The sequence below is a fragment of the Drosophila sulfurigaster genome, chromosome X (genome assembly GCF_023558435.1).
Source record: "Drosophila sulfurigaster albostrigata strain 15112-1811.04 chromosome X, ASM2355843v2, whole genome shotgun sequence".
NCBI classification, from domain to species: Eukaryota; Metazoa; Arthropoda; class Insecta; order Diptera; family Drosophilidae; genus Drosophila; species Drosophila sulfurigaster.
In genome coordinates this window covers 20370899-20398611 of record NC_084885.1, presented here as the reverse complement: position 1 = coordinate 20398611, position 27713 = coordinate 20370899, and the positions used below count along the sequence as shown (strand labels likewise).

Genomic DNA, 27713 nt, shown 5'->3' with positions numbered 1-27713 from the left:
AAACGCAACTCGGTTTTCAAGTCCATTGGGGCAGAAGGCATAAATTAGATGATGGGTCGCGTTCTCAGCTCCAAATTGTATTACATCGGTCGAAAGCTGCGCGTTTAAGTTCATTTGCGGTTTTGAACGAGCGTGCTCGACTGTGAGAGACCGCATATGAAACAAATATATGGAATAAAGCAAACTAGGTGGCACTTAACTTACATGGTCTACTTCGCAAGGCAAACTCAAAGCGGAGTTTGAAATTTATTCTTATTAAATATTATTTCAATATCAAAAATAAAAAAAAATAATCATAATAATTCTAACTAAAAGTCATCAGTCAAAAATAGAAAAAAAATATACGATTTTTTAAATTCAGTCATACTTTACTTTAGAACTTCTTGAACAAGTTAATTTTAAATTTAAAAAGCGGTTGAATCAGTTCAGTGAATCAGATCCATCTTACTTTGATAAAACTTTCAATCAGTTCATTCTTAATTTAATAAGAGATTTAATCACTTCGTTTTAAGTTCATGAACTTTGAATTGAAAAAGCTTAAATCACTTCATTCTTAATTATCCATACTATGAGCTTTAATCAGTACATTTTTCATTTGTGGCAATAAGATGTTAAATAAGTACAAATAACAAAACATATCAACTCAAAAATTTACTTTCTTTCACATAATAAAATAAGATATATATACAAGTATGATATAACTAACATCTTTGATTAAGATCAGCTCTATTAAGTTCCTTTTTTTTTGCAATAAATTAATCAGTATAGATTATACACTTAACTTGCTTTAATTTCATCATCTCTGCATAGAAAGAAAGAACAACAAGTTGCTATTTTCGTATAAACACCCAAAGAACAAAGTCTTCTCTACAGGGTAAAAGCAATAAATGTTTATAAAGAGAAGAGCAACAAGAAAAAAAAAAAAACGAAAGCAACTCAGTTGCATGCCAAGCATGATCCTAGGCAAATCAAATTGCCAGCCACGAAAAAGGATTACGCCTGTATTGGCCAACAGATAAAAGTGGCAACAGGCAAAGCGGCCCACAAGCGAACAACTTTCGAGCTGCTGCAAAACCGAAAACCGAAAACCGAAAACTGAAAACATAAAGCACTGACCACGTTCAGCATCACGCTTGAGTGGCCAATTACAGAGCGATAAATATACTGTGTATATCGAGTTGTCGTTACTAACTGACTTGGCATAAAATGCGATTTTCGGACAAGGGTCAGCAAAGTCTTAAGCAAAATTTAATATTACTTTTAATATACATTTATGTATATATATTTATTATATTTATCTTTTTATTGTTATTTAAATGTTAATAAATTCATAAATTTATTTATTCGGAAATTTCAAAATGTAGGAATTTAGTAATATACAAATTTTGTAGTTTAAAACGCTTAAAATTGTGAAATTTATAAATCTGAAATATTTTAAATTTATAAGTTTAAAAATTGACAGATTTAAAAATCAAAAAGTTTAGAAATTTACAAATTTAGAAACTTCATTAATTACCAATATATAAATTTTAGAACTTAGAAACTCAAAAATTTTGACATTTAAAAATGCATATATTCACAATTTTTTTAAATTTGGGAATTCAGTAATTTAAAGCTCTAGAAGTAGTTGAAATTTAGAAAGTTTAAAATGGTAAAATTCAAAGTTTAGAAATTTAAAAATTTGGAAATCCTAAAGTTTGGAAGTAGAAAACTTTAAAAAATTACAAATTTATAAATTTAAGTTTAAAACTCTACAAATGTAGAAATAAAAATTGTATAAATTAAAAGGTTTACAAATTTGGCCATTTAAAAATTTAGAAGTTAAGGAAACAAGTTCATCACGCGGGCAAAACTCGTTCGTGTAGCTGGCTAGTTTATAATGCGATTTTCCATGTGGCAGCTACAAATTTACAAATTTACTACAAGCCCCAGAGTGTTGAGACCTTCCCCCTTAATACGGTTTTCCGGTTTTGGTCAACATCATTTGTGACATGTCTCTGGGTTTTTTTTCGGGTCGCTTTGCGGCATCCTTCGTCCTTTTTTTTTCTTACTGTGTGTGTGTATGTGTCTGTGTGTGTGTGTGTGTTTGGGATATATTTTGTGTGACATAGGCCGATGCGAATTGAAGTGGCAATGAGTCAATGCAGATTTTGTTTGAGACACCTCCCGTCCCAAAGAAAAACTAAAGCATAAATTACAATTAAGCCACAAAATCATTTTGTAACCATCAAATGAACAAATTGTTTATGCCAAACAATCCCTGTTCTTGTTTTTATGTTTTGGTTTTTACCCAAATTGATGCTGACAGATGTCAGAATTATGTGGGTTGAATGTTTGCTCGAATGTTATCCTAATCAACTTATTGTCAACTAAACGAAACTAAGGTATCCCAAAACAAGAATGAGAATTTCCACAAGAGTATTCTAAATTCGGTCATGTGTTTATATTGTGCTTGATTGTATTTTATTTTGTTCTTCCTTTTTATTTTTTGAAAATCGCCTGTCACTTTGTTTGCAGTTGAACAATATTTATGCGGGCTTATAGTTTTGTAATTCGACAGCTGCTGCAAAATATCCATGTCGAATGTTGCATACATAAATTAAGGTATTATAACTTCAGCACTCTCGAAATGTTTGTGCTCTTCACTTTTATTACATTTAATTAATAATAGCAAACGAGAGTTGTCCTCGCTTAAGAGTGGACTACTTTGTGCCTTTATTTTAGTGCTAATTTTTGCATTTTATTGGACAGCAAATTGTATCAAAATTGATTCAAAATTCAATCGAAAAATAGGGAGAATATTTGAGTTTAGATTTAGTATTTTACTAAGCTGCTTCTTGAGATAAATTACATAAATACATTGCATCAAAAGTGAATATTATATATTGATTAACTTTAGTATTTAACTAAACACTTCGAGTTGTTTCTTAACATAATTTACTTTCATTAACATTTTATGCAATTCATGTCAAGCTAATGCGATTAGCACGTGCTGAGGAAATCAAGGAAAGCAAAAACAAATTAAAAATCCCGGAACTCGTTTGATTAAAAACATTCCAATTTAACGTTTGTGTGTGAAGCAAAGTTAACGACAAAGTTTCAGTTGAAGCACATAAAGCCATGAACACCTCTTAAGTATGATCTATGGACTTGACTTGAAAGGACACCGACTCGTAATCATTTATGTGTAGTTGGCTTGGCGTTGGCAACGCATTAAACTGTGTAAATTTGCCATAAAATGCAGAGCAGAAAAGAGCTGAAGATGGAACAGAAGATGAAGCTGAGACTGAAGCTGAAGCTGATGCTGAAACTGATGCAGCTGCTTGCTTTCGATGGCAGCGGATGACAAATTATGTTTCCATAAGCTATAAATGTGCTTGCACTCAAGCAAAAAATCTCTTTCGCTTAGGTAAAAGTGCCGTAGATAGCATCGCCGTTGAAGCGATTCTAATTTCCCATCATAATTTTGCAATAAAACTCACACGTTCATTTACAAATCATTTATCAAAAGTGTCAACACGGCTGCCAAACAAAAGTTTGCTGTGAACAAACTCAGACAAGAGACAGACACAAAGCAACTTTCGACTATTAGGGAAAAGATATCGCTGAAAGCAAAATAACTTTTGACACACTTTGTTGCAATTCTTGCAACTAAGTCTCAACTAAATGGTAGGAAAAACACACCCACACAGACACTTTCCCCTTTCACCTTTGAATTGTTATTGAGGCGACAATTTTAAGGGCAAACAAAACTCAGTTGCGTATTGCGTATTGCGTTTTTGATGAACTCAACGTTGAAGTCGAACTAGAGAACGCTGTTGTTGATAGCTTGCTTTCAGTTTTTCGCCAACTTTTGCAGCTCCGAGCTGCCAAACGCTGTGAACTTGCAAAGACAACGGAGACAAAACCCAAGTTTATATATTTTGCATGCCAAAAAGTTGTGCCAAAAAAGTTAGTCGAACTGAGTTGCTGCCACTTTAAGCGCTCATCTCAACCGCAAAGCCAATCAAATGCAGTCTCAAAGCCAAGCGTATTTCACACGCAACTGAATTAAGTGACAATTGAAGAGCAGTTGCATAAATTTAGAAGCTGCTAAAATAAATATAATATAATGGAAAACTGCAACAAATGATGCAATTAACATTTAATTGGCAAGAAACTTAAAGAAACTTTAAGTCAGTAAATACTTAAGAGCAACTAAATTAGCTTTGAAAAATCCTTTGCTCAATTTAAGCTTATCATATTCTATTATTTTTATTTCTTATATATTTTCAATGGCTAAGTATTTAATTAACATTGTTTAGCAGTCAATATAAGAAACTTATTTATTTGAAATCAAGTTTGGCATTTTATCTTTTACGCTTATTTGACAAATTCTTTCATCTTTCTTCAATTTCTAATGTATTTTGAATAGAGTTGAATTATTTAGTGTATATAGTTTGAGCAAACATTGCTCATCCAACTTTGTCACAACTTTGTATTGTTGACAGTGTTTTGCTTTTGTTAACAGCAGGTTATGAGTGTGCTGCCACAATGTGATGGCAAATCTTGTTGCATGCAACGCTGTGCAGCGTTTGCTTTTTTGCACCTTGTTTGAATTGTGTTGGCTGGGATGGCATTTATTTTTAGCCACTGCAACTTTTGCTGCTGTTTTATTGAAAGCAAACTGTAGCAGCGTAGTAGGGCCATGTAACACCTATGTACACACACACACACACACACACACACACACGCGCGCGCACACCCACACACACGTGCAGCAGCTTTTCAGTGATGCGGATGCAAAGGCGGCGACTTGAGTCAAGGTTACTAAAATTGCATGCAAAATGACTTTGCTGTTGAGATTTTCTTACCTCGTGCACGATAGAGCAGCAATCGCACACACACAGACACACGCACGCACATTCACATACACACACACACACACACACACACACACACACACACACACACAGAGACACTTTGAAGTGTTGCCTTGCAAACGCCTTCAGGTGCAGTAGCAAAGCATCTTTTTGGATGTGGCGCAAGCTAAAAAACAGCCATAAATACCTTTTGCTGTTGTTGCTTTTATTGTTGTTGTTGTTGCTATTGCTTGGCAGACATCGCACATTTAACTAAGTATCATTGAGTTGCTCCTTCTCTTTGTTATTGTCTTTGTCGCTTGGCGTTGGCGTTGGAAAATTGAGCGCAACTTAGATACGAAGCAAGCAAAAAGAAAACGTTGCCTACTTTTTGGGGTCAAAGCATTGCGCACATTCAGCAGTTAATTTTGATCAATGAACATGATAGCTGATCACTACTTTTTTGCATTCGGCAGGAAATTTGATTAAATTTTGTATATTGATTACTGATATTTATCGATCAGCAGTTGTTATTGCTTTATTCCGTGCATTCGCTTACAACATTTAAATTAAATTTATTTTATAATGTACTGAAGATAAAAATGGATATTATATTAAATATGAAACAAATTTTAAAAAAATTATACAAGCTTAAGTGCACTCTAGTTGAACGTTGTACTATATCAATATACCGAATATAGAATTTGGTATAATTTTAGTATTTTTGCGGTATATTAATTTGGTGTATTTAGGAAAAATACAGCATTCTTTTGCTTTCTCTAGTATATTTTAGTATTTTATCGGTATTTAAATTTGGTATATTTTTCGAAAATGAATAGCGGGTATCTCACAGTCGAGCACATTCGACTTTAGCTTTCTGACTTGTTTTTATGGTGTATGAATATTAACTACAATAAAAATATTTTCATGAATAAATTCAAATGCACTTACGAGTATAATAAACTTTATTATCATTAATTCAATCATCTGGAAAGAAATTGAATTTCTATAGGAATTTCTATGCTTAGCAGCGAAATATGTTCAACTTTCTTCTACTGGTTAAAAATATGTTCATATTTTACAACAGAGTTTCTAATTTTTCCCAAGCAAACAAGAAATGTTCTGTATCAGATCGCTTTTTTCCAACAACATTTATAATAAAATAATTCACAATATTATTATTCAACATATTCTTATTGACAAAGAGTTGCAATTAAAATTAGAATGAATACAAATAATGAAATGAACCAAAGCAAAATACTAACGTTAATTTCGCTCAATGTGAAATACAACATCTCATAATGCTTGTGCAGAATGTGCAGAAAAACAATTGGATTGTAGGTTGAATCGTTGTGGCTTAAATATCGCTGTAGCTGAACCCAATCGACTATTGTCAGCAGAGCAGATAAATCGGTTTCGAAACGCAGACCGACCAAAGGACAAAACGAAACATATGCGAATTGTGGTTGAATTGCCGTCAACTGCAGTTCAAACAACGAAAACACTTCAAGCTGTGTAATTTTAATAGTTGTTTAGTGAATCATTTAATTGATCTTTTATATATACCTGATTATTGTCCGAGTTTGACAATTGCGAACTTGATTCAGAAGTTGTTTCTACATCAACCTTATCAACGGTTGAAGCTGGCATTAATCGTAGTTTCAGATAGGTGTCGATATATACCTGCAAATGTTCACTCAAGTCATCGCTCAAATGGATGTTGAGATATAATTCAATATCTGTTTTCATTTTAGTGTTAACATATGTATCGAAATCGGTTAGCAGCGATGTTGACAAATATGTTTCCCAATCTCTATTGAATGTCAGATTCAAATATGCATTCAGATTGATATCTAAACTTTCCTCCAAATATTTCAACATACGTTTATCTAAATATTCGCGTATATATTGCTCCACAAACTCCTCTGAGAATACTTCCACAATTTTCTTCACATACATTTCACAATAATTCTCCGCATGCCTTAGCACGTATTGCAACAATTTGGTTCGTAAACATTTTGGCCTCAAATCGTGTTCAAATTCATCTTCCAAATCGGAGCTTGAACTCAAAATCAATTCTTCACTTGAAATGCTTTCCAAAATTGACTGAATCTCCGGCTCCGAAAGCGATTCCACATATTGTTCGATGCTCTCCAGCTCTCGATCGCACTCCAGCATAAATTCATAGTCATCATCATCAATGTTCATATAGTTGAAAAGATTTAAGAGATATTTTGCCAACTCAATGTCCAATTCGGTGTCAATACAATAGGCACGAAAATTGGCCAAATATTGTTCTATGGCCAAATTATTGTCATAAATTGCTCTCAAATATGCTTCCAAATATGATAATAAACTAATGTCTGGATTGGAGTCAATAAATATTTCAAGTACACTCACAATATCTACTTCGACGAATGTTTGATTCTCAAATTTTAATTGCGTAAATTTCTGCAAATTTTGTTGTGGACTTAGCTCGAAATCAGTATCAAAATTTTCTACACATTCACATTCGATGAGTGTCAAATTCTGTTCCCAGTCGATTTCTACATCGAAATATTGTATTGGAAATGAATATATAATATTAATATTGGCTGCTGTCCAAGTGATGTGAACTGCTTTCTGCAAGACTCCCACCAAATATTCTTTGGTATCGCTCGGTTTTGTTACAACGAACATCCATATCGTGGTCACATATTTGACATTAAAGTAAGCCTCATCTTCGCGGTATGTTATCATCAATTGATTCATTTTTTGGGTAAATACAAAATTTGTTTGATAAAAAATATATATATAAATGACAAACTCTGACATGAGTTTCAAGGCTTCTATGTCTATTTGAGTACATTTTCATTTAGAGTAATGATTGAAGCATATATGTATGAATATTTTATTTGTAAGCAAACAGCTTCAAAACATTGAGCGGCACTACTCAATATTGTTGAGTTCAGACCTCAATTCAGCATACTTTCACTTTCACATACACTTTCACTTTCACTTCTTCTTTCACTACCACCTCCACAAACTTGAGAGGCCACAGCTTGCGCTGTCAATTGCACGTAGCTGCAATTCATACAACAAGCAAACACACACACACACACACAAGGTAACTCAAGAGCGGACACGATGAAGAAGAAGAAAGTAAATCGCATGAAAAACATTTATGAAGCATATGGCAGTGTCGTCGTAGCCGATAGGTGGCGCTCTACGCTATTTACACAAATCCGCAAGGTGGCGCTGAAGGCGGGGCTGAAATTTATTTTACTGCTTTGTGTTTGATAGTGATAAAATTTATAACCAGCAATGAGCAGGCGGGCAACAAAACAAAAACAATAAGCGCACACGTGTGCCAAACAATGCCCAATTGGGCAGCTGGCAATACTTTTATCCACACATACATACATACATATGTATGCACACACAATGGCAATGCGTGTGAGTGAGTAGCTTCTACTTTCATCATTCCACTCGTCATCTCGTTGTATTCATTCGCTTTCGCTCGGCAGATTCGTCATATTTATTCTTTTTTATGGGCCATGTACAATTTTATTGTTTTTCTTTTCAATGCAATGTCTGCTGCTACTCAGTGACAGAAACACACACACACACACACACACACACACACGCAAAGCAAGTGAAAATCACAAGAGAAGCGAAGAGATCTGAGAACGCACTTACAACGTTTTACAATACGATAACCAGACAATGAATTTTTTATTGTACTCGCATGCCCCGTCATCGTCGTCGTCGTCGTTGTCGTCGTCGAAATGCATTCCTCAAAATGTTTACAACAAGAAATTCACACATTTTATTTGCACAATTCGAAGCAAAACAATTTCTCACATTTTATGCGTGAATTTGATTTTAATAAATCATATTTTGATTTTATATTCTACTTACACTTTTTAGTTGTAGAGCCTTGTTTATTTATTTAGAATTGTGTGCGGATACGTTTTACAGAACATTATTTTGCATCACACCTTATATGTGCAATTCAAATTTAAATCACTTTCACACATTTTATGCGTGAATTTGATTGTCATAAAACACACTTCGATTTTAGTTTATATCTACACTATAGTTATAGCATATATCCTAGTTAATTACAATTGGGAATTGTGTGCGAAAACGTTGGACAGAACATCACCTTGCATACAGTGTGTAACTCTTTATGCGTTTTCGCTTTTTTCTCTTTTTTTCGTTTTGTTCGTCTTACGTGCTAAATACATACATATGCAAAATATACACTCATACTACCTGCCACGCCCACTGCCCATGAGTGTCGTCGTGTCGGTTGTGAACATATGCGCCCTAGATGGCCATATGGCAACCAATTCGCCATTGTTTCCACCACTCTCTCTGTTGTCGCTAGGTATTTTGGCCTTGACGTATAAATTCTTGTGCACATGCCCCTGTCACGCCTACAGCTATCTTTTTCCTCCTTTTTTTTGCGTATATACATTTTTTTTGGGGACTCAACGTTTAATGCAGATCCATCAATAATCCAGCTTTGAATTTTACAATGCAACACACACAGGCGGCGACAGCTAAAGAAGTTGTTTCAAACAAAATGGAACGCAAAAAAAAACTGTAGCATACTTTGCGGCTGAGTGTAAAAGTATTTTAAGCTTCTTTACTCCATAGTTGTTGTCGTCCTTCTTCTTCTCTACTTGCTATTGAGTTTCACTGCTGCTGCTGAGATTTGCTTTAAACATTTGTTCGTAAATTCCTTGCAGTGCGGAGAGTGATTGATTGATTGACAGTTGGTTGGTATAACAATGCGGATGGAGTCATCAGCAGCAAGCACACACAATGCGTATTATTTGAAGTTGTGACAAATTTATGCGCTCTGTTTTTTCTTTTATAATTCTAATTCCAATCCACAAAAGCATAAATTACACAACAGCATAGAAAATGCAATTTATTACGCTTTTTTATGGTTGCTAAACTTTGTATTAGACAAGCACAATTTTAAATATTATTCTTTTAATTTTAATCAATTTTAAATTTTAAATATTATTACAAAATTATTAATTTTGATAAATTTGAAATATTATTGTCATATTTAAAGCAGCAACCATTAATATGACAAACGTAATTAAGGCAACTTTGAATTTTTTCTGCCTTGTTCAATTTTTCAATTTAATTTCGATTTCAATTCATTAGAAAGTGAAACTCGATACTCGATAGTCGATGATTTTTCCTATTTCGATGTAGATTGCATTTTGGGGAGCCATGTTAAACATGATGTTGTTGTTGTGTTGTGTCGAATGTCGAGAGTTTCCTTTTCCATGTTTATTTGCTTAGGTTGTGTTTTGTGCGACAAATGATGTGACCGCCGGCAAACTGAACACAACTGACCAGACAAATTCAACGAATTTGCTCAGTAGTCAACAACGAATAATCACAAGAAGAAGAACGTCAAGAGCAACAACAAAAATAACGACTACAATAACAATCTATCTATTAGTCGAGGGACGAGGGAGGAGATCACAAAATTGTGTTTCATCTTTCGTTTGGGGTTGGGTTCGGGGTTGTTGTTTGCATACACGACACGATTATTTGCGACCGGATATCCATGTGACATGCACACACACAAACACACATGCACACACTTGGACATATTTAGCGTAGCACACACATGCAGAAAATTTAGGAAAATTTAAATTAATTGTCCTGCTTTTGGCCATCATTCTAGCCCTGCAACACAGCCATTGTTTACCCAGCAAACAAAAGGTCCTTGCGATTATCTCTCACACACACACACACACACACACACACACACACCACATACATACATGCTTGTGTTTTGTATCTCTTGCAAAATCTTCGTCTCCGTCTCGCTTTAAGCGGAATTATTTATGCATTTAAAAGACATGGTTTAGGCCAAATTGCAGGCGGGGGGGAGAAACACTTCAATTGCCTCGTAAAGCAATGCCAGAGGCAGCTGCTAACAGCAGCCATAAGTTGTGCCTGTCACAAGTTCATAGTTAAATTTTAATTGAAATTAATGCATGCCCCATTAAAATGCGTCATTCCAAACACCGACTTTATGTGTCAGATTTAATTGTGTTGAGTCGGACTTTAGAAATTAGAAATGTTGATTGCAACATTAAAGTGTCTTTTAAGCTTTGATGGCGATAAATAATTGTAGAGTTGACTTTAGATGTATCAATTGCAATATTATAGTATTTATGGTATTTAGCTGTATTTAGTATTTAAATTTATTTAGTATATGGCAACGATGAACTCCATAAATATTTTTTCATTCTCTCACTTAAGCAACTGAAGTCGCCATAATTCAGTTGATCAAGTTGATCAGCACTTTAAGTGTGAGGCATTAAAGCAACATTAAAGCGAAAATTTATATGGCTAGCTGTAAACACACACACACACACACTCACGCACACACTCACGCACACATATGCACGCTTGAGGGGCGCCTGATTATTTGTTTATTTGCTCGCAGTCTGCTTCCTCTCTTTGGGTTTTCGAACTTGGCATTAAATAACAGCGTTTTTGCGCTTCAAGAACTTTTTCCAGCTTCGCTTTTTCGCTTTCTATTCTATTTTTATTATAAATATATTTATACTTATATATATATTTCTTTTTTTTTTGTGTATTTTTTTGTTGTTGGCCGCATGCGCCATAAATTATGCTACACTTTATTATTTTGTAAAACAAGCAACATAAAACTTTTCCTTCAGCTCAGCGGCAGTTAATGGTCCAGCAGCAACTTTCAACCTGACCCTTTTTTCTACATTTTTTTTTAACTTCGCTTCTGTTTTTTTTTTTGCTATCGCCTGCCCACAAAATGCCAGCCTTAATGGTTTGCTTGTTATCGGTAAATGTCTGGGTGAATGCTAAAGAATGCATTGGTATGTGTGTGCTAGTGTGTGTGTGTGTATTGGTGTATTGGTGTGTGCGTGTGTGTGTTTGCCTGTTGTGTTGTCTTGTCGAATATACATATTAATTGAAAATGCTTGCAAATGACTCAAAACAACAAGCGATGACATTCTCATTTCTCGACAGCTTCACAAAGATTATAAATTCTACACATTTTCCTCTTTAGTTTCTTGCATTCAACTTTTGCTGTCATTAATCTTTGTTCGCTCTTTACTCAGTTTTCAATTCCGGCAACACAGTCTAGTCAATGTATTGATTTGCTTCTGTTCAAGTTATTTCAATTGTTGACTGACAAAGTCAATTGTATATGTTAGTTAAATGACTCGCTGGTCGATCGATCTGATAATTGACTTGCTTACTAAGTGATTACTTGCTGCATAATTGAGGTATAAGAACATTGTGAGAGCGACTAATAAATTGGTTAGTTCGAGTCTTAAAGTTAATGAACACTCAGTACTTAATCATTTTGAATGGACGCAACGACTTAGGTGAAGTTTGACGTTTATTTGATATATTGCAACGAAATTTACACCAAAATTCTAGAATATTTTTAGGTGTGTAATCAAAAAATTGGGCATATTGTGCTTCTATACCATATCATTTAGCTGCCATAGGAGCGATCAGATAAAAATAAACATTTAGTATGAACAACTTTTTTGTAAACTAAATATGTAAACTAAACTCAAGGATTGTATGTTTGGAGCAGTTTTATATATGCTTACCAAATTAAGTATATATTTATTTTATCTAACGCTAACTTGGTACACTGTTGTGACTTTATATTCATTCTTATACAAATATACATCATTTGATATTTTATTTATTTATATTTTAAGCTTTGAGAGGCTTTCATTTATTTTTATTTCCAATTTCCTTATGTTTAGGGTTTGCGAAGCTTTTATTTATTTTTATTTTTTTATGTACTTTAAGAAACTTTAAGAAGCTGATTTTTGTCTCATATGTATGTATATTTATTTTGAGTTTTAAGAAGCTGCTTTTTATGTTTATTTTTTTTTTTACTTTTTCTATATAAACATATATTTTTGTTGAGTTTTAGAGAGCTGTTTTTAATTTAAATTATTTTGTTATAATGAGCTATGTTTTAAAGCATTCAATTTTTATAAACGAAATATTTAAAGAAGGAACAATGTATAAAAGTATTTAGATTACTATATTTCAGTACTGAATTCATATGATTATTTTATAAAAAAAAATATAGATGAAAAGCATTGTAGATGAACACTTGGATTATAATGCAGTGAGGAGCTTTTAATCTGCCTTGTTTAAACACAAAACGATTGAAATATGTTTCTGTTTTCAAGAGTGACATTCTAAGCAGATTATAAAATATTCGGACTTAATTAAAGTAGAAGGCAATCAAAGTTTTTTTTGTTTTCTTGCAAGAGATACAAGTCAAGTAGTGTCTTGAAAAGTTGCTGCAAACTTTTGGTCATTTCAAAAGTAGGATGCCTACTAAATAATAATAGAGTTTAAATATTAAAGCCTTGCATAACCCGCATTCCACTTAAGGATCATTACGCATATGACTAGTCATTGAGGGTCACAGCTGGGGCAAGAGGAATGCGCCCCAAAAGGGTTTTTGCCAACGTTATACGTAAGAGCGACACCTGCAAAGTGGCGAGCACTCATATTAAGTATACGTAAGGGTACGAGTACGTGTCTGTGTCTCTCTGTGTGTGTGTGTGTGTGTGTGTGTTAGAATACAATAAGTAAGAGGAAAAGTTAAGCCCATATGTGACCACTTGGCCCACACACAAAAACGAGAAGCCAAAGTCAACTTGATATTTGATATTGATATTGTTGATATTTGTGACTTGCTCTCGAACATTTAACATAGCATACTTTTCTGCTGTGGCTGTTGCTGCCATTTTTATTTGCCGCCATCTCCGCCACTCCTCCCCGCACATCCTGTGCTAAATATATTTGAAAGGAAATTGATTTGCGGCAACAGCAAAAGCAAAAGCAACAGCAAAGTAAATCTCAAACTCGACAACAACAATAAACGTTGAACGAATGAAAAGTTTTATGCGAATCGACTTCAAGTAGTTTCGCCACCCGCAGCAAGTAGTTTATGCTACCCACTTGACTGCACTTGCAATTTACAGGGTATGGAAGCAGCTTTGCCGCGACATTTCCTGTTTCAGCCTCCTCCTCCCGCTCGAAAATTGTTTACAAAATTGCACTTTTAGTGACCCAAAATCCTTCTGTGGATGGCAGTTTTATTTTTGCTGTTGTTGTTGCTGTTGTTGTTGTTGGTTTTTTTGTTGGCCGTGTGCCACATCAATCTATGAAAGCATTCGCATCATGTGCCACATGTGCCACAAGAACTTTTGCAACACCGTCATCAACATCATCGTCCGCTTTTGTGGCATAAGAACAACATAAATTGTTTTGGGGCTAATTGCAAGTGGCTCTCGCTCTCTCCCTCTCTCTCTCCCTCCCCCTCTCTCTGTGACGTTCAAAGCAAACGAAAAGCGAATAAAAAAAAACCCCCAATTGGAAACAATGCTGAATACAGCTTCATCTTATTCTCTCTAAGTAGTAAGGGAGCGAAGGGGCGGAGGGACGCAGAGGGATCGCCTTTGTGCGCGTAATTGGCAGGAAAAACTTTTGAGCGTCGCAGCAAGGACATTGCGCAATATATTCTTAGAAAATTCGCCAGCGACAGAGAGCGAGAGAGAGAGAGAGAGAGAAAGATCAGAGACAGGTCACAATTGCATTCACAACATCAACAAGAAAAGTTGCCTTGACTTTTATTTCAAATGTTAAACAACATTTCATATAGAACAAATATTAAAGATGGTCAAGATTTGATTTAAAAGTTTAACAATTATTTTTATACATCAACCGAAATGCTGTTCAACAACTGCAAACAAATTCGAATTGCTCACAAATTGTGCAAACATTAAATTCCTAGACTTATTTGCATTAAGAGAATATGTAATTAACGGCATTGCATTGCAACTAAGCTGCCAATTGTTGAATACATTTCAATGCATAATAAGCGATTAATCGCAATTGGCCAGAAGCCAAAAGAGCTGCAACACAATAGGCAAATATCATATACCAAAGTAAAGAGCTTAAGTCCAGTGTGTGCCAAGCACAATAGCAAAGGATAATGATGTGGTAATATAAGTAAGGGAGGAAGTAAAGCAAATGCTCAAGAAAATATGCATAATGAATACAATAAATAGTTTCTATATAAATTAGTTAAATTTCGACAATTTGTGAGCCAGCAATAATTCTGCCACTAAAAAGTTATAATACATTCTATAACTGAGTTCATGATTAACTCAAGAATATGTACTTTTCTATATATGCTGTGCTAATTTAAGATAGATAAATGCATACGTATTAATAAAGAAAATCTTAAAGAAATTAATAGATACTTTAATAGATGCGTTGATAGATATGTTTTTTGTTTTGAGTTAACAATTTGATTCGCATTCTTGACATCGAATTAATTTGCTTCCTAATTATGGTTTTCAGCTTAAAATCAATGCTAATTCTTAATAGATATCTATATGTTTTTTTATATTTATATATAGTTAAGTAATAATATAAAATAACTGACTTGACTTTAGATAGAGAGAAGCAATGACTACGCAGATCACTGTCTATAATATTTATTTATTTATTATTTATTATTGTTTTTAGCCAGGAATTTAATTTCAAATCTTGATATATATATATGTATACTTATTATTTATTTTTGTTTGTAGCTTACAATTAAAATTCAGTGAACAAAATGTAATGTCAGACCATTTGAGGCCATTAAGATGCAATTTTGTTGATAATCAAATGAAAAGACAGGATGATATATAGATTGAAGTATTGATTGTTGTATAGAATGATACATAGATGGATAGGTAGATTTATAGATAGATTGATACATAGACTGATAGATGACTTCATGAATGTTTTCTTTTATAGATGGAAATAATGTTTAATAGATAGATAAATAGATAAATTAGAGAACTGACATTTACTTCTAAATATCCTAGGTTGCTTATCTCTCATTCACCTTCTTAAAAGTCCTTTCGATTTTTGGTATTCAATGTGTCGCAGCACATAAACACTTGACACTCTCTTGGGGTGTCAAGTGCATATTTTTTATAACTGAAAATGATTATCTTAAACATTCTTCTTGTATAATATTTATGGGTTTCTTACTACGCAGTGTGCTTGAGATGCATTTTGTGCTCTTATATTAAAGTGTATTTAATATTCTATAAAATTAAAAGAGTTATTTCTTGGTTAACTCGGTGCATTGTGACGTCTTAGTGTTCATGCTTGAACATGGTCCAATAGATTACTATTTCGATAGCTAGATATAATGGATAGATGTATTAATATTTAGATTGATTGACAGTTAAACAATTAGCTTGATATACAAATCAACTTTAAGCTGATGCGAAAACGAACGATGAACCACTGTGCATGTTTTTTTCATATCAATCGAAAGATGTCAGAGTGAGAGCGAAGCGATAAAGCGAATGCAAAAGAAGAAAGAAAGATCGCAATTCGCTTTCTCGCTTTAACTCACTCAGAACGTGCAGATTAATGCTGCTGGATTTTAGCAAAGCTCTCACTCAACCTCAGTCTATGTCTATCTACATATTCGATTATAGCTATACTACTGTTAATGTCTTCCTTATGTATTAACACGTCCATAAATCAAAATACGTAATTGAATAATATTATTACCTAACTAATTGAAATGCAACTTGCAAGCTAAGACTCGAATTACAATTGTCTTCAACTGCGGAACTGCGTCTCATATTAATGTTCCACTTGATGCCAACTAACTCTTTCTCTTTCTCTCTTTGTTTCTTTCTCGCTCTGCTGCTGCTGCTGTTGTTGGATTGTGGCTAATGTGTGGCTTACAATTTGCGGAACTGTCGTCGATTAGTGGTGGTCGTTAACAAACAAATGCGCTCGACCACAAATCTATTGATTATAAATCTGGCCGTCTCGGACATATTGTTCGTCATCTTCTGCGTCCCATTCACGGCCACCGACTATGTGCTGCCCGAGTGGCCATTTGGCAATTTGTGGTGCAAATTTGTGCAGTACATGATTGTGGTTACATGCCATTGCAGGTGAGTAGAGAGTAGATAGTAGAGAACTAAGAGAGAGAACTATCTACCATATATATGTGTCGTACTATGTTACTACTACACTCAAACAAAAAAGTTTTAAAATCAAGAACATGAAAATCTGAAAGTTAGAAAACACTTCTTGACTCGAACAACATTTGATATAAGACCAAGTTCTGATAAATAAGAGGAATAAATCTTACAGCTTTAGAACCAATAATCGTATTATAAGATCAACAAAATTTTACATTATAATTTATTTTCTTTGTTATCGAATAAAGTTATTCAGTTGTATGTTAATCACTCTTCTTAAGAAATATTATTATCGTTTTGCCTAGCATTTGAACCCAGGACTTAGACAACAATGAAAAATGGTTCAAGATTGCTTAACTAACTAAGCTATTAACGGAAACACTAAAAGCTAGATAAAATCTTTATAAGAATTTCAATGTATTATAGAATTTTCTAATCCAAATCCAGTATTTACGAGTATATCCGCTACTCATAAAGTAGAAGGGTTTTTTTATGTAACAGACAGAAGTAGTCTTTATCAACGTCAACAGCTGTTTTTCGTATTTTTTAACACATTAATGTGGTATATTTTAAAATTAATAAGTCGCTATTTTGCTTTTAAAAATGTGTAGCGGGTATTTCACAGTCGAGCACACTCTACTGTAGCTTTCTAACATGTTTTGGTCTTATTTTGAGAATTTGACAAATGCTCGCAATTTTAAGAGCTGCTTCTCAAAGTGTTCTTATGTGAAGAAAAAAATGTTTAAAACGAATGTTTTTGATTTTCGAAATTATTCTGTGATTTTCAGTGTATTTAATGCAATATCCTTACTTACTTACTTACTACTATTTGATTGCTTGCTTGCAGTGTCTACACCCTCGTACTGATGTCCTTCGATCGTTTCCTGGCCGTTGTGCATCCCGTAACAAGCATGTCCCTTCGCACCGAGCGCAATGCCACGCTGTAAGTAACGATGTTGTTGCACAACTGTTCACTTCTCTCTCTCTCTCGCACACATACACTTGTACCATGTACTTGTAATTACGTCAATTAGTTACGTCCTGGCCCAAACGCCATTGGCCTGGTTTGAGCCTGAGCCTGAGCCTGAGCCAAAGCTAGAGCCTCCACTGGCCTGTTTTGACTTGGCTTAACCAACACCCATTGTTACATGTGCACTTGGGCATCATTTAAAGTGCCACACACTCATCAAACTTAGCTCGTTCTCTACGTATGTGTGTATGTGTGTGTGTGTGTGTATGTATGTGTGTGTGTGCTTCTCCGATTGCCTCAGGTTAAGTGCAGGCTCGAAATTGTGAAAATTGTGAAATGGGAAAACGGTAAATGTATCTGCAGATGCCACTTTAACCTACGCAAATAGAAATTGAGATGAAAATTTACTTTGTACCCAGAGCAAGACAAATATTGAACTTAACTCTTATGCTCTTACTCTTATTCTTACTTAAGCTCAACCAATTTCGCCTCCGATTACATTACATACGAGTACATCCCAGTTTCAACATTAGTTTTTTTGAGTTTGCTTAAAATCCAGTTAACAAATAATCTTTCCGCAAATTTACCACATTTTTTTTCTCTTAAAAACAAGAGATTTTATTTCTATTTGAATTCTGTATTTTTACTCTTCACTTTTTAGTTTCTATGGCGAAAATTACGCGTGGAAAGCTATTTAAAGTGAAGAAAAAAAAACATATTATTATTAGCCTCTTTTAAGTAAATGTTGTTTGTGGAGATTTTGAAAGAGTTGGGACATTTTGAAGCTTGTAGCTGATCAAATATTTTTAGTTCTTGGTGCTGCGAATAAATGGTTTATTATATTTATTTAAGTACTAAAAAATCCCACTTCAATAATTTATACCGCTCGAAATCGAAATCGAACTCAAGAGTGATAAATTAATCTACCTAAGAAAGCTAATCACTTCAAATTGTTCATTTCCATATCAAATTGAAATGATTGTACATATAAAGAGACTTTAAAACGCAAAGTTTTCTAAGTCGAAATTGGTTCTTGCCTCTTATTCAAGATCAACAAATGAAAAAAGAAAGCTAACATAATAGCTTAACAAATATGAGAGTGCTTACAGAGTAATGTTAATTAATTAAAGTTCTCAGATCTATCATATTAAAGCTTCTTTAATTCCAACATAACTTATGTAATTGGTTTAATTCAGCATTTTATTGATGTAATTCAAAGTACATAAAGTACAAGTAGTAGCATTCAATTCAGAGAGAGACTAGCTTTAAAGAGGAATGTATCGAACTATCGATACTTTTCGACAGTGTTCCCAGATGAACACTAACAGAGTTGCCACAAACAATAACATATGAATGTGCTAGGCATAGTCAACTACTATTATTATTACTTGTTACTTTAATTGTTTGTGTTCTTTCAACATTAATCAGTATACGCCGCGTTGGCAACTTGATTAGCACTGTTAATTAAACAATGGTTGCCAGAACGATATTATTTAAACTTATTTGTTTAATTCAGAGTTTTATTGATGTGTTACAAAGTATGTAAAATAGTTGCATTCAGTTAAGAGAGACTAACTTAAAAAACTAAAGACTATTTCATACTATTGTAGAGTTGATAGATGGCATAATATTATTTGTTATATTATTCTTTTAACAATAATAAGAAAACGACAACTTGATTAACACTGTTAATTAAATAATGTTTGTCAGATGTATAATATTTAAACTTATTTGTTTAATTTACAGTTTTATTAAGGTAATACAAAGTATGTAAAGTAGTTGCATTCAGTTGAGAGAGACTTACTTCAAAAATGCCTGCAGGGAACTATTGATACTATCGTAGAATTGCCAGATGCGTATCTAACAATGACATATGAATGTAATAGGCATAATATTAGTTGTTATCCTTATTATCTGTGTGTTCTTGCAACAATAATCAGTATACGATGCGTTGACAACTTGATTAGTATTGTTGATTGTGCAGCATTTGCATGTGCTTTCTCCCATTCACTTTCTCATCCACTTTCTCATTCGCATTCGCAGGGCCATCATGTTCGCGTGGATAACAATTGTGACAACGGCGATACCTGTGGCACTGTCGCATTCGGTGCGAATCTATCAGTATCATGGACGCGCTGGCACCGCCTGTGTTTTCTCATCCGAGGAGGAGATCTGGAGTCTGGTTGGCTTTCAGGTAAGTCAAGCAATTGATTGCGCGTTTTGTGGCCTCTAATCTGCATGCATAAACATGTATACTACACACACACACACACACACACACACACACACATACATACGTATACTGTCATTCACATTGTCTGATTAATGTGCGTACATTATTCATGCCTCGTCGCCAAATTTGTCACTGGAGCGCGACACTCACACTCTCACACTTCCATGTAAATTGTGTGAAATTGCGAAATGGTGGCTTAAGTGACGTCTACTCGAAAAGGCGACACATGTACCGACAATATGCACACACACAAACACACACACAAACACACATACATACACATATTTATATATATTCTGTATATACTTTACTTGTATTCCATCTGAGTGTCGCTTATTGTTGGGCGTAAACTCATATTTTGCAACGCTGAAGGCAGCTTGCAATATATTTGCTACTTAACAAACTGAGGAGACAGCAACAGACAACACACAACAGACGACAGACGACAGACGACACCGCGTGTGATGAACACAACAAGGATAACGCTGACAGCGTTGCACTAGGATTGGAGACAAGCCAAAGTTGCCATGTCGCCAAACTGCACTGTGTCACCAAAGTGATTCGCATCTTGAACTGCGCTTTCATAAGTAAAGATCACTAAGTTCAGTGAATTGATTCGTTTTATTCGTTTCTTTCAATGAACTAGTTCGGTCGATCGGTTTTATGCCCAACAATGTTATTTGCTCGATTTCGTTCATAATTCATTTTCATTAATGTTAGGTTTGTTCTTTAAATGCATCGCTTCAAATTAGTGTTAAGTAAGCATCGAAATAAGTTCGTTTGTTCGCTTCTCATCATTAAATTAGGTTGTTTAAATTTGTTCCCTACATTGTTCATTATTTGATTGCATTCGTTTGCCATCATATTTAATGAGTTATTTGAGATTGTTGGTTTCATAATTTAAGATCTACTTTGGGTTTATTTTAAAATGATTATTCTTTAATCCAACACGAACTAAAAAGCAAAATAAAACAACTGAGCAAAAAAGAACAATGAAAGTGAACTTGCCCAGTTCTTTTAGCTTTGTAGAATATTTCATTTGCACAGTGTTGAAAACTTTCTCGAATGCATTTTGCAAATCGAATGGAATCAGTTTATTTTGCGTGATTTATGCGATTTCAAATTGAAGTCACTGTGCAAGCAAACATACACAACATTTCCTTATTGCTGTTGTTGCAAATAGCGAAGAAAAACAGAGAGAGAGAGAGGAAGTTGGGTGTACATATACTTGTAGAGCACACTGTGCACACCAAATATGCGGTAGTATTAGCAACAGACTTGCAGTTCGCTTTGGACAGAAAGACAGACAGACAAACAGACGGACAGACGGACAGACAGACATCATCATCCACTTTGGCTTCCCCCTTGAAATCAGCGAGTCAGAGACGAAGTCAGACAATTCCGTGTACGAGATAATAATGCTGGATACCCCTTCTTCCCCTCCCCTGGAGGAGAACTAAATTGTTGTGCATATTTTGCAATTAACTTGCATTCCAGTTCAACGCATGCCAACAACAATGTGTTGTGTGTATTACTCAGACTTCTGCCAAAGCCATCGCGATGCATCGCAGTTGAAACAGTTAAGCGCTCCTGCTGCTGCTGCTGCTTTGTTTTTTTCACTCGTATATTAGATTTTGTGCTCTTCCTTGTACTCTCCACATCTCCACATTGCATAACCATGTGAACTCATCTGCAGAACTTTGATTGTACTCCAATTGCGCAGAACTAGCTCAAGAAGTTCTCTAATATGAATATTAAGTAAATTCCATACATTTACTCTTTATTTATGTTGCTGAAAATCTTAGCAAAACAATTTTCGTATTTTTCTATAAAACTTTTCAAACTTACAGACCAAATGTATGTTTGATAAGATTTACAGAAAAATACGAAAATTGTTTCAATTCCATTATTAATTATTCAAATTTGTTTTGATGTCTTATTTGTATATTTTTTTTGTTAATTATTTTTATTGTTTTACATTTTGTTTGCTTATTGTTTTTGGGAATAATTTTATTCTTTCTACTCGTATTTAAAGTGTTTAGTTTAGTGTTTGTATTTTTGGTAAATTCTTTCTGTTGCTGCAAAAAGTCTTCGCGATTTTCTAAAGCATTAAAACACAAACTCCCTTTTTTTATTTTTATACTAAGTTGATGTTGTGTTTTTGAAAATATAAAATCATTTTGCTGACAACACTTTCATAATCTATTTTCATATTTTATTTACAATTTATTTTGTCGATAAGTAAGTTAATTAAAACACATAAACGTTGCATTTTATTTTACTTTTTTTTTTTTTTTTTTATTATTTTATCGATTTATACGAGTCAAACGTCCCAGCGGCTAATGTGCTTAATAATATAATTAAGTTTAGTATTTATAACTTAATTTAAAAACTTAAAGAAAAATGAATTTCATATTTGAATTGTTCTATGTTTGGTTTATTTATGTATTTATTTCTTCGATCTTTTCAGTACTTCCATTTTATTTATAATAGTTCGAATTCATTTAAATTAACTCAAACTTATTTTTAAGGGACTGGCTGCAAAGACCTTCGCTTTGACTTTTATTTATATAGTTTTTTTTGTAATTATATTTCTAACATGGTTTATTTACTTGGTTTATTTTATTTATTATAATTTTTCTATCCTTTGGTATAATTTATATTTTTTCATTATACTTTATCCTTAGAGTTTTACATATCGTTAGCATTGTTTAACTTTTATTAGTTTTGTAGATTTTTATTTGAAAATATATTCTTTCCTTACTTTAGCTAGCTTTCTCTTTAATTCTACATCTGTTCTGAAGTGAAACTGCTTTTTTTCCTGCATTGCATCTAATTTTTTAACAGATATTAGACTCCTTGTTTTTTATTAAACTGAGTAGTTTACAGTATTAGCTAACTCCCCAGATCAACGTGTTTCTGGTTTCTACGTGTTTGAAAAGTCCCCTTTCAAAGCGAAGCGAGAGATAGAGAAAGAAAGAGAGATAGAGAGAGAGAGAGATGGGTGCAGTCAGGCAGCATGAAGAGCTCTTATCACCTTTGCTTCGAGCAGGCGACAGTTAGGTTTATATACTGACACACACATGTTTGTGTGTATGTATGTGTACATAAAGGTATGTGTGTGTGTGTGTATGTGTGTGTGGCAGGACAACGACGCGTTGTGGCGTGACAGAGCAATTCCACGGCGGAAGGATGTTACACAGGAACCCGCACTTGTGGCCCAATGAATGAGCGTTTTCTATCCCAATAACAATAACAATGGAGATGACCCACTGACTGCATGTTTCTGTCTGTCTTCTTCCATGTTTGTTCCTCTCTCTCTCTCTCTCTCACTCTCTTTCTCGCACTGTGTGCTAATTTGCACTTGTGGCGCTCGCTTCTAATGCTTCTCATACCGAACAAGCATTTTACACAGCTTCATTCCATGGTTAGGCTTGGACCAAGGGCACACGACAGAAACTGGATCGATAAACATACAGACAGACATATGTATGTGATGTATTTGTACATAAATCGCAGCTGGTAACGCATACTCACACATTGTTCGACTACCACATATCCTACAATTGAATTACTCTAGTTTTGATTTGAACGAAAATCATCTTTATTAATAATTATTAAGCATTTGCATATTACGCATACGCCTAGTGGCCAGAAAGGAAAGTTATTGTTATTCTCACTCATTGTGCGTCTAACATATCCTAAAGTGTGATTACTTAAGTTTTGGATGGTTCTTTAATATCCAATTTTTATATTACGCATACGCCTAGTAACCGCAACTTGCGTCTACTTCAATTATTTTTAAAATAAAGTTTTTGTCTGACTCTCTTATTGCTCGACAACTCTTGTTTTGATCGTAAAGAAAATCCTTTTAACTTAATTATACATTTTTCTGTTTTTATATTACGCATACGCCTAGTAACTACAACTTGAAATTACCTATTGAAATTATTTGGAAAGGAAAATTATTGTTTCTCTCTGTCATTGTGCGAATAACATATTCTAAGATAGTTGGGAAAATCTTCCTTAATATCGTACATATTTATATATTACGCATACGCCAAGTAACTGCAGCTTGCAGTTTTTTTTGTTCAATTAATTTAAAAAGGAAATGTGTTTTCTATAATTTATTGCTTTATTAAGCCGTATCCTAAAATTGCATTGATTGTACCAAAAACCTTTTTTAATTTATGAAGTGTTATTTTATATTACGCATACGCCTAGTAACTACAAAATGCAGTTTATTAAATTAATGAACACGATTTTATAGCACATTTTATGGTCTACATATCCTAAAACAGTTTTGATTCCAATGAAAAACATTAACTTAGAGAGTGTAGAGAGCTATCTCATATTACACATACGCCTAGTAAACACACTTTGTAGCTTTTTCATTGATTTAGAATAGCATATTAGTTTTTTAACACCTATTTGTTGCTTGCACTTCCTGAAATGAATATTTGGAAAGGTCTTTCATGCTCTGTTGCATTGTTGTTACAGGGTATTAAATGCAACTCCACATGATGGAGCCACAAAAACTGTGCTATAGTTGAATCTTTTATTTGGTTTCGTCGCTTATTCGGTTTGGGCAGCCAAATGTCATTGTCATGTTCCAATATACAACAATTGCTGCTGTTGTTGTTGTTGTCTGTTTTTCGGTTCACATTCGTTTTCGTTTTCATTTTCATTGTGGTTGTCGTTGGCTGTCTTTCCCGTCCCTCCATCCATCTCTTGTCGCCTTGTCTGTTGTCTGTGCTGGTGTGTTGTCTGTTGACAAACAATCGAGCATTTCGCTGGTAAATTTGGCGCTTCATTTTATTGTTCGGCCGCACATAAAAATGGATCAAACTTTTGACGCCTCTCGCACACATAGAAAAACAACTAAAATAGACGGCAAAAACAGTGAACTCGAAGGGCAACAAAACTGTTGTTGTCATCGTAAATAAATAATAAAATAAACGACACGGCACCAAAAACAAAAGCTTGCTCTTCAAGTCGCTGCGCTCACTGCGTGATATTTGTTTCACAATTACAAGTTTTAGTTTCTCTCTCGCATTAAAGTTCACTTATTCTTAAAGCTTCTTCTTGTTGTCGAAACCCTTGAATGAGACCTTCAAAAGTTGTTTCAAAGAGGGAAAACTCGCAGTTGCTTAAATGGATTAACATATGCTGCTTGAATTACTTGTGTAATTTTCCATTTGAATAAACAAACTATAGCAAATAAAACACGTAAAATAAATATGCACTTAAGGTAAAATTTCAAGCGTACTCAACTGTTCATTGAAAAATAAATACGAGCAGAAAGTTTGCAGTATTTTGATACGCTTTAAGAGCGTAATTAAGATTGCATAAATAAATAAAGTAATAATATATCTGCGTATAAAACTGCTTTGTTATTGTATAAGAAAACAATTTCAACTTTTACAAAACTAGCAGCAACCTTTTCGCTTTTGTTTTTCCAAAGCTTTAAGCAGCACACAATTTATTCATAGCCTAATGCAATTTCAAGAAAAGTTTGAACGTTGCCATAAAATAAGTTCTCAGAAAACTAAACGGCGGAAAAGAACTGCATAATTTGACAATTTTCATTCAGACGCTTCGATAACAAAAACAAAACACAATTTATTGTTTAGAAAGTGAAATTTATTTTCATGCCAACTGATTAGCACAGATTTCTTTTTCTCTCTCTCTCTCTTTATTTTTTTGTTGTTCTGTTAAATTGTGATTGCTTTTCAAAATTGATGATCCTGAACAGAAACAAATGGATGTAGGCCATTCGCCAGAGCTTTAACTATCTATTAAGTTTGAAACGTTTCGCTGGACGATTTTCAGCATTTTGAGAAGAAAAAAAGTTACTCCAGATACAATGAATGGAAGCAATGAAATTTTAGTACACTGTGAAAATGGAATGGGCAATGCTTTTGTCTCTCAGATTGTAAGTGGAACCACGAGGCAGAAGAGGGAGGAGTTGATGGTGGAGGGCGTGTCATAAATAAAACTTGACAGTAGGCGACAAAACTTGTTGGCGAAAACTTTTTCAACGCGCGCGCCTTTAAACTTTATGAGCCGCTCAATAAAAAGCCATAAACTCAAGTGTGTGCCATATGATATATGAGTGGTGAGTAGGACTATGAGTTTTCTTCTCCGGATGCCGGAGGGGTGCTAGATGAGAAGAGAAGAGAAAGGGAACGGGACGGGACGGGACGGTGGATGCTCGGGGACCGACTCGTTAATATTTGGCGTGCTCAAATTGCGCCTGGGATTTGTTCATATAGCAACAGGGCAACTGTCGCGCCTGCTGTCACTCAGCCAAATTAATCAACTTGTGTGTGTTCGCGATGGCTGTGACTCCTCGCACACTTTTATTAGCTGCAACACAACACAACACACAAACACAAACGCACACACTCCTATTTATTTCCGGGCACGAAACAAGTTTTGTTTAATCTCATTTTGCTACCACGAACAATGGCAAGTTTCAAAATGAAGCAAATTTAAGAATTAAAGCATATTTTTACATTTTATTTACTTTTTCTCAACCGATGACTAATAACTTTATTTAGTTTTGTGAAATGTTGAAGGAGAAAGCTGCTTGCTATGAGAGCATTAGCTACGTGCTAATCGCAGTTAGCCCACAAACAGAAAGCTGCTTGCTATGAGTAGAAAATAATGATTCTTAACAATTGACAGCCAACCCGAAAGCTGTTTGCTATGAAAGCATCGGCAACATCCTAATCGCATTTCGCACGCAAATATAAAGCTGCTTGCTATGAGAGCATCAGCTACATACTAATTACAGTTATTACACAAACAGAAAGCTGCTCGCTATGAGTGCATAAGAATGATTCTTAACAGTTGCCTATCAAACCGAAAGCTGCTTGCAAAAACTAATTGAAACATTTTATTTACTTTTCACAACTAATGATAAAACCGTTAGTTATTTTAATGAAACGTACGCACCCAAACAGAAAGCTGCCTGCTATGAGAGCATACTATAAGAATTATTCTAAATAGTTGACAGCCCAGATGAAAGCTGCTTGCTATGAGAGCATTAGCTACATGCTAATCACAGTTAGCACACAAATTGAAAGCTGCTAGCTATGAGTACAGAAGAAGCACTTCAAACAGTTGACAACCAAACAGAAAGCTGCTTGCTACATATCCGCAGCAGCTGACAAAAGTAAATTAAAACATTTCATTTACTTTTCACATCTAATGATAAAAAAAAACATTAGTTATTTTAATGAAACGTTCGCACCCAAACAGAAAGCTGCATGCTATGAGTGCATTAATGCTAATCGCAGTTCACATCTAAACAGAAAGCTGCTTGCTTTAAGTGTATAAAAAACATTTCTAACAGTTGATACTCAAGTCAAAAGCTGCTTGCTACGAGCATAAGAATCATACTAAGTAGCTGACAAATCCTCATTGAAATAGACCACTTTAGTCTAGTTGATAATGTCATAATGCAGAATTGTGTTTATGTGTACATCTTATCTATTATATTTTGAAATACTCTCCAAATATTTGCGCAATACTTTTTTATGAGATTTTTCTTATATTTTACCTTATGGTCTGCACAAAAGGGCAGTTTAATATTTATCTGTAGC

At 34.2% G+C, this 27713-nt stretch overlaps 2 protein-coding genes across 2 annotated transcripts in view; one reads left to right on the top strand and one right to left on the bottom strand.

Annotated features, from left to right (window-relative positions):
- Positions 1-27713, top strand: part of LOC133847085 (allatostatin-A receptor) — a 148234-nt gene that overhangs the window by 109434 nt on the left and 11087 nt on the right. Inside the window, 3 exon segments of the mRNA XM_062281870.1 lie at positions 16681-16870; positions 17748-17843; positions 19914-20064. Of these exon segments, the coding sequence (XP_062137854.1) occupies positions 16681-16870; positions 17748-17843; positions 19914-20064 (437 nt within the window).
- On the bottom strand, positions 5993-7658 carry LOC133849005 (uncharacterized). The gene is made up of 3 exons (XM_062284807.1): positions 6725-7658; positions 6408-6654; positions 5993-6352 (listed from the first exon to the last, which is right to left on the bottom strand). Exons 1-2 carry the CDS (start codon positions 7653-7655, stop codon positions 6620-6622), a joined length of 966 nt encoding a protein of 321 aa, XP_062140791.1. The 5' UTR covers positions 7656-7658; the 3' UTR covers positions 5993-6352; positions 6408-6619.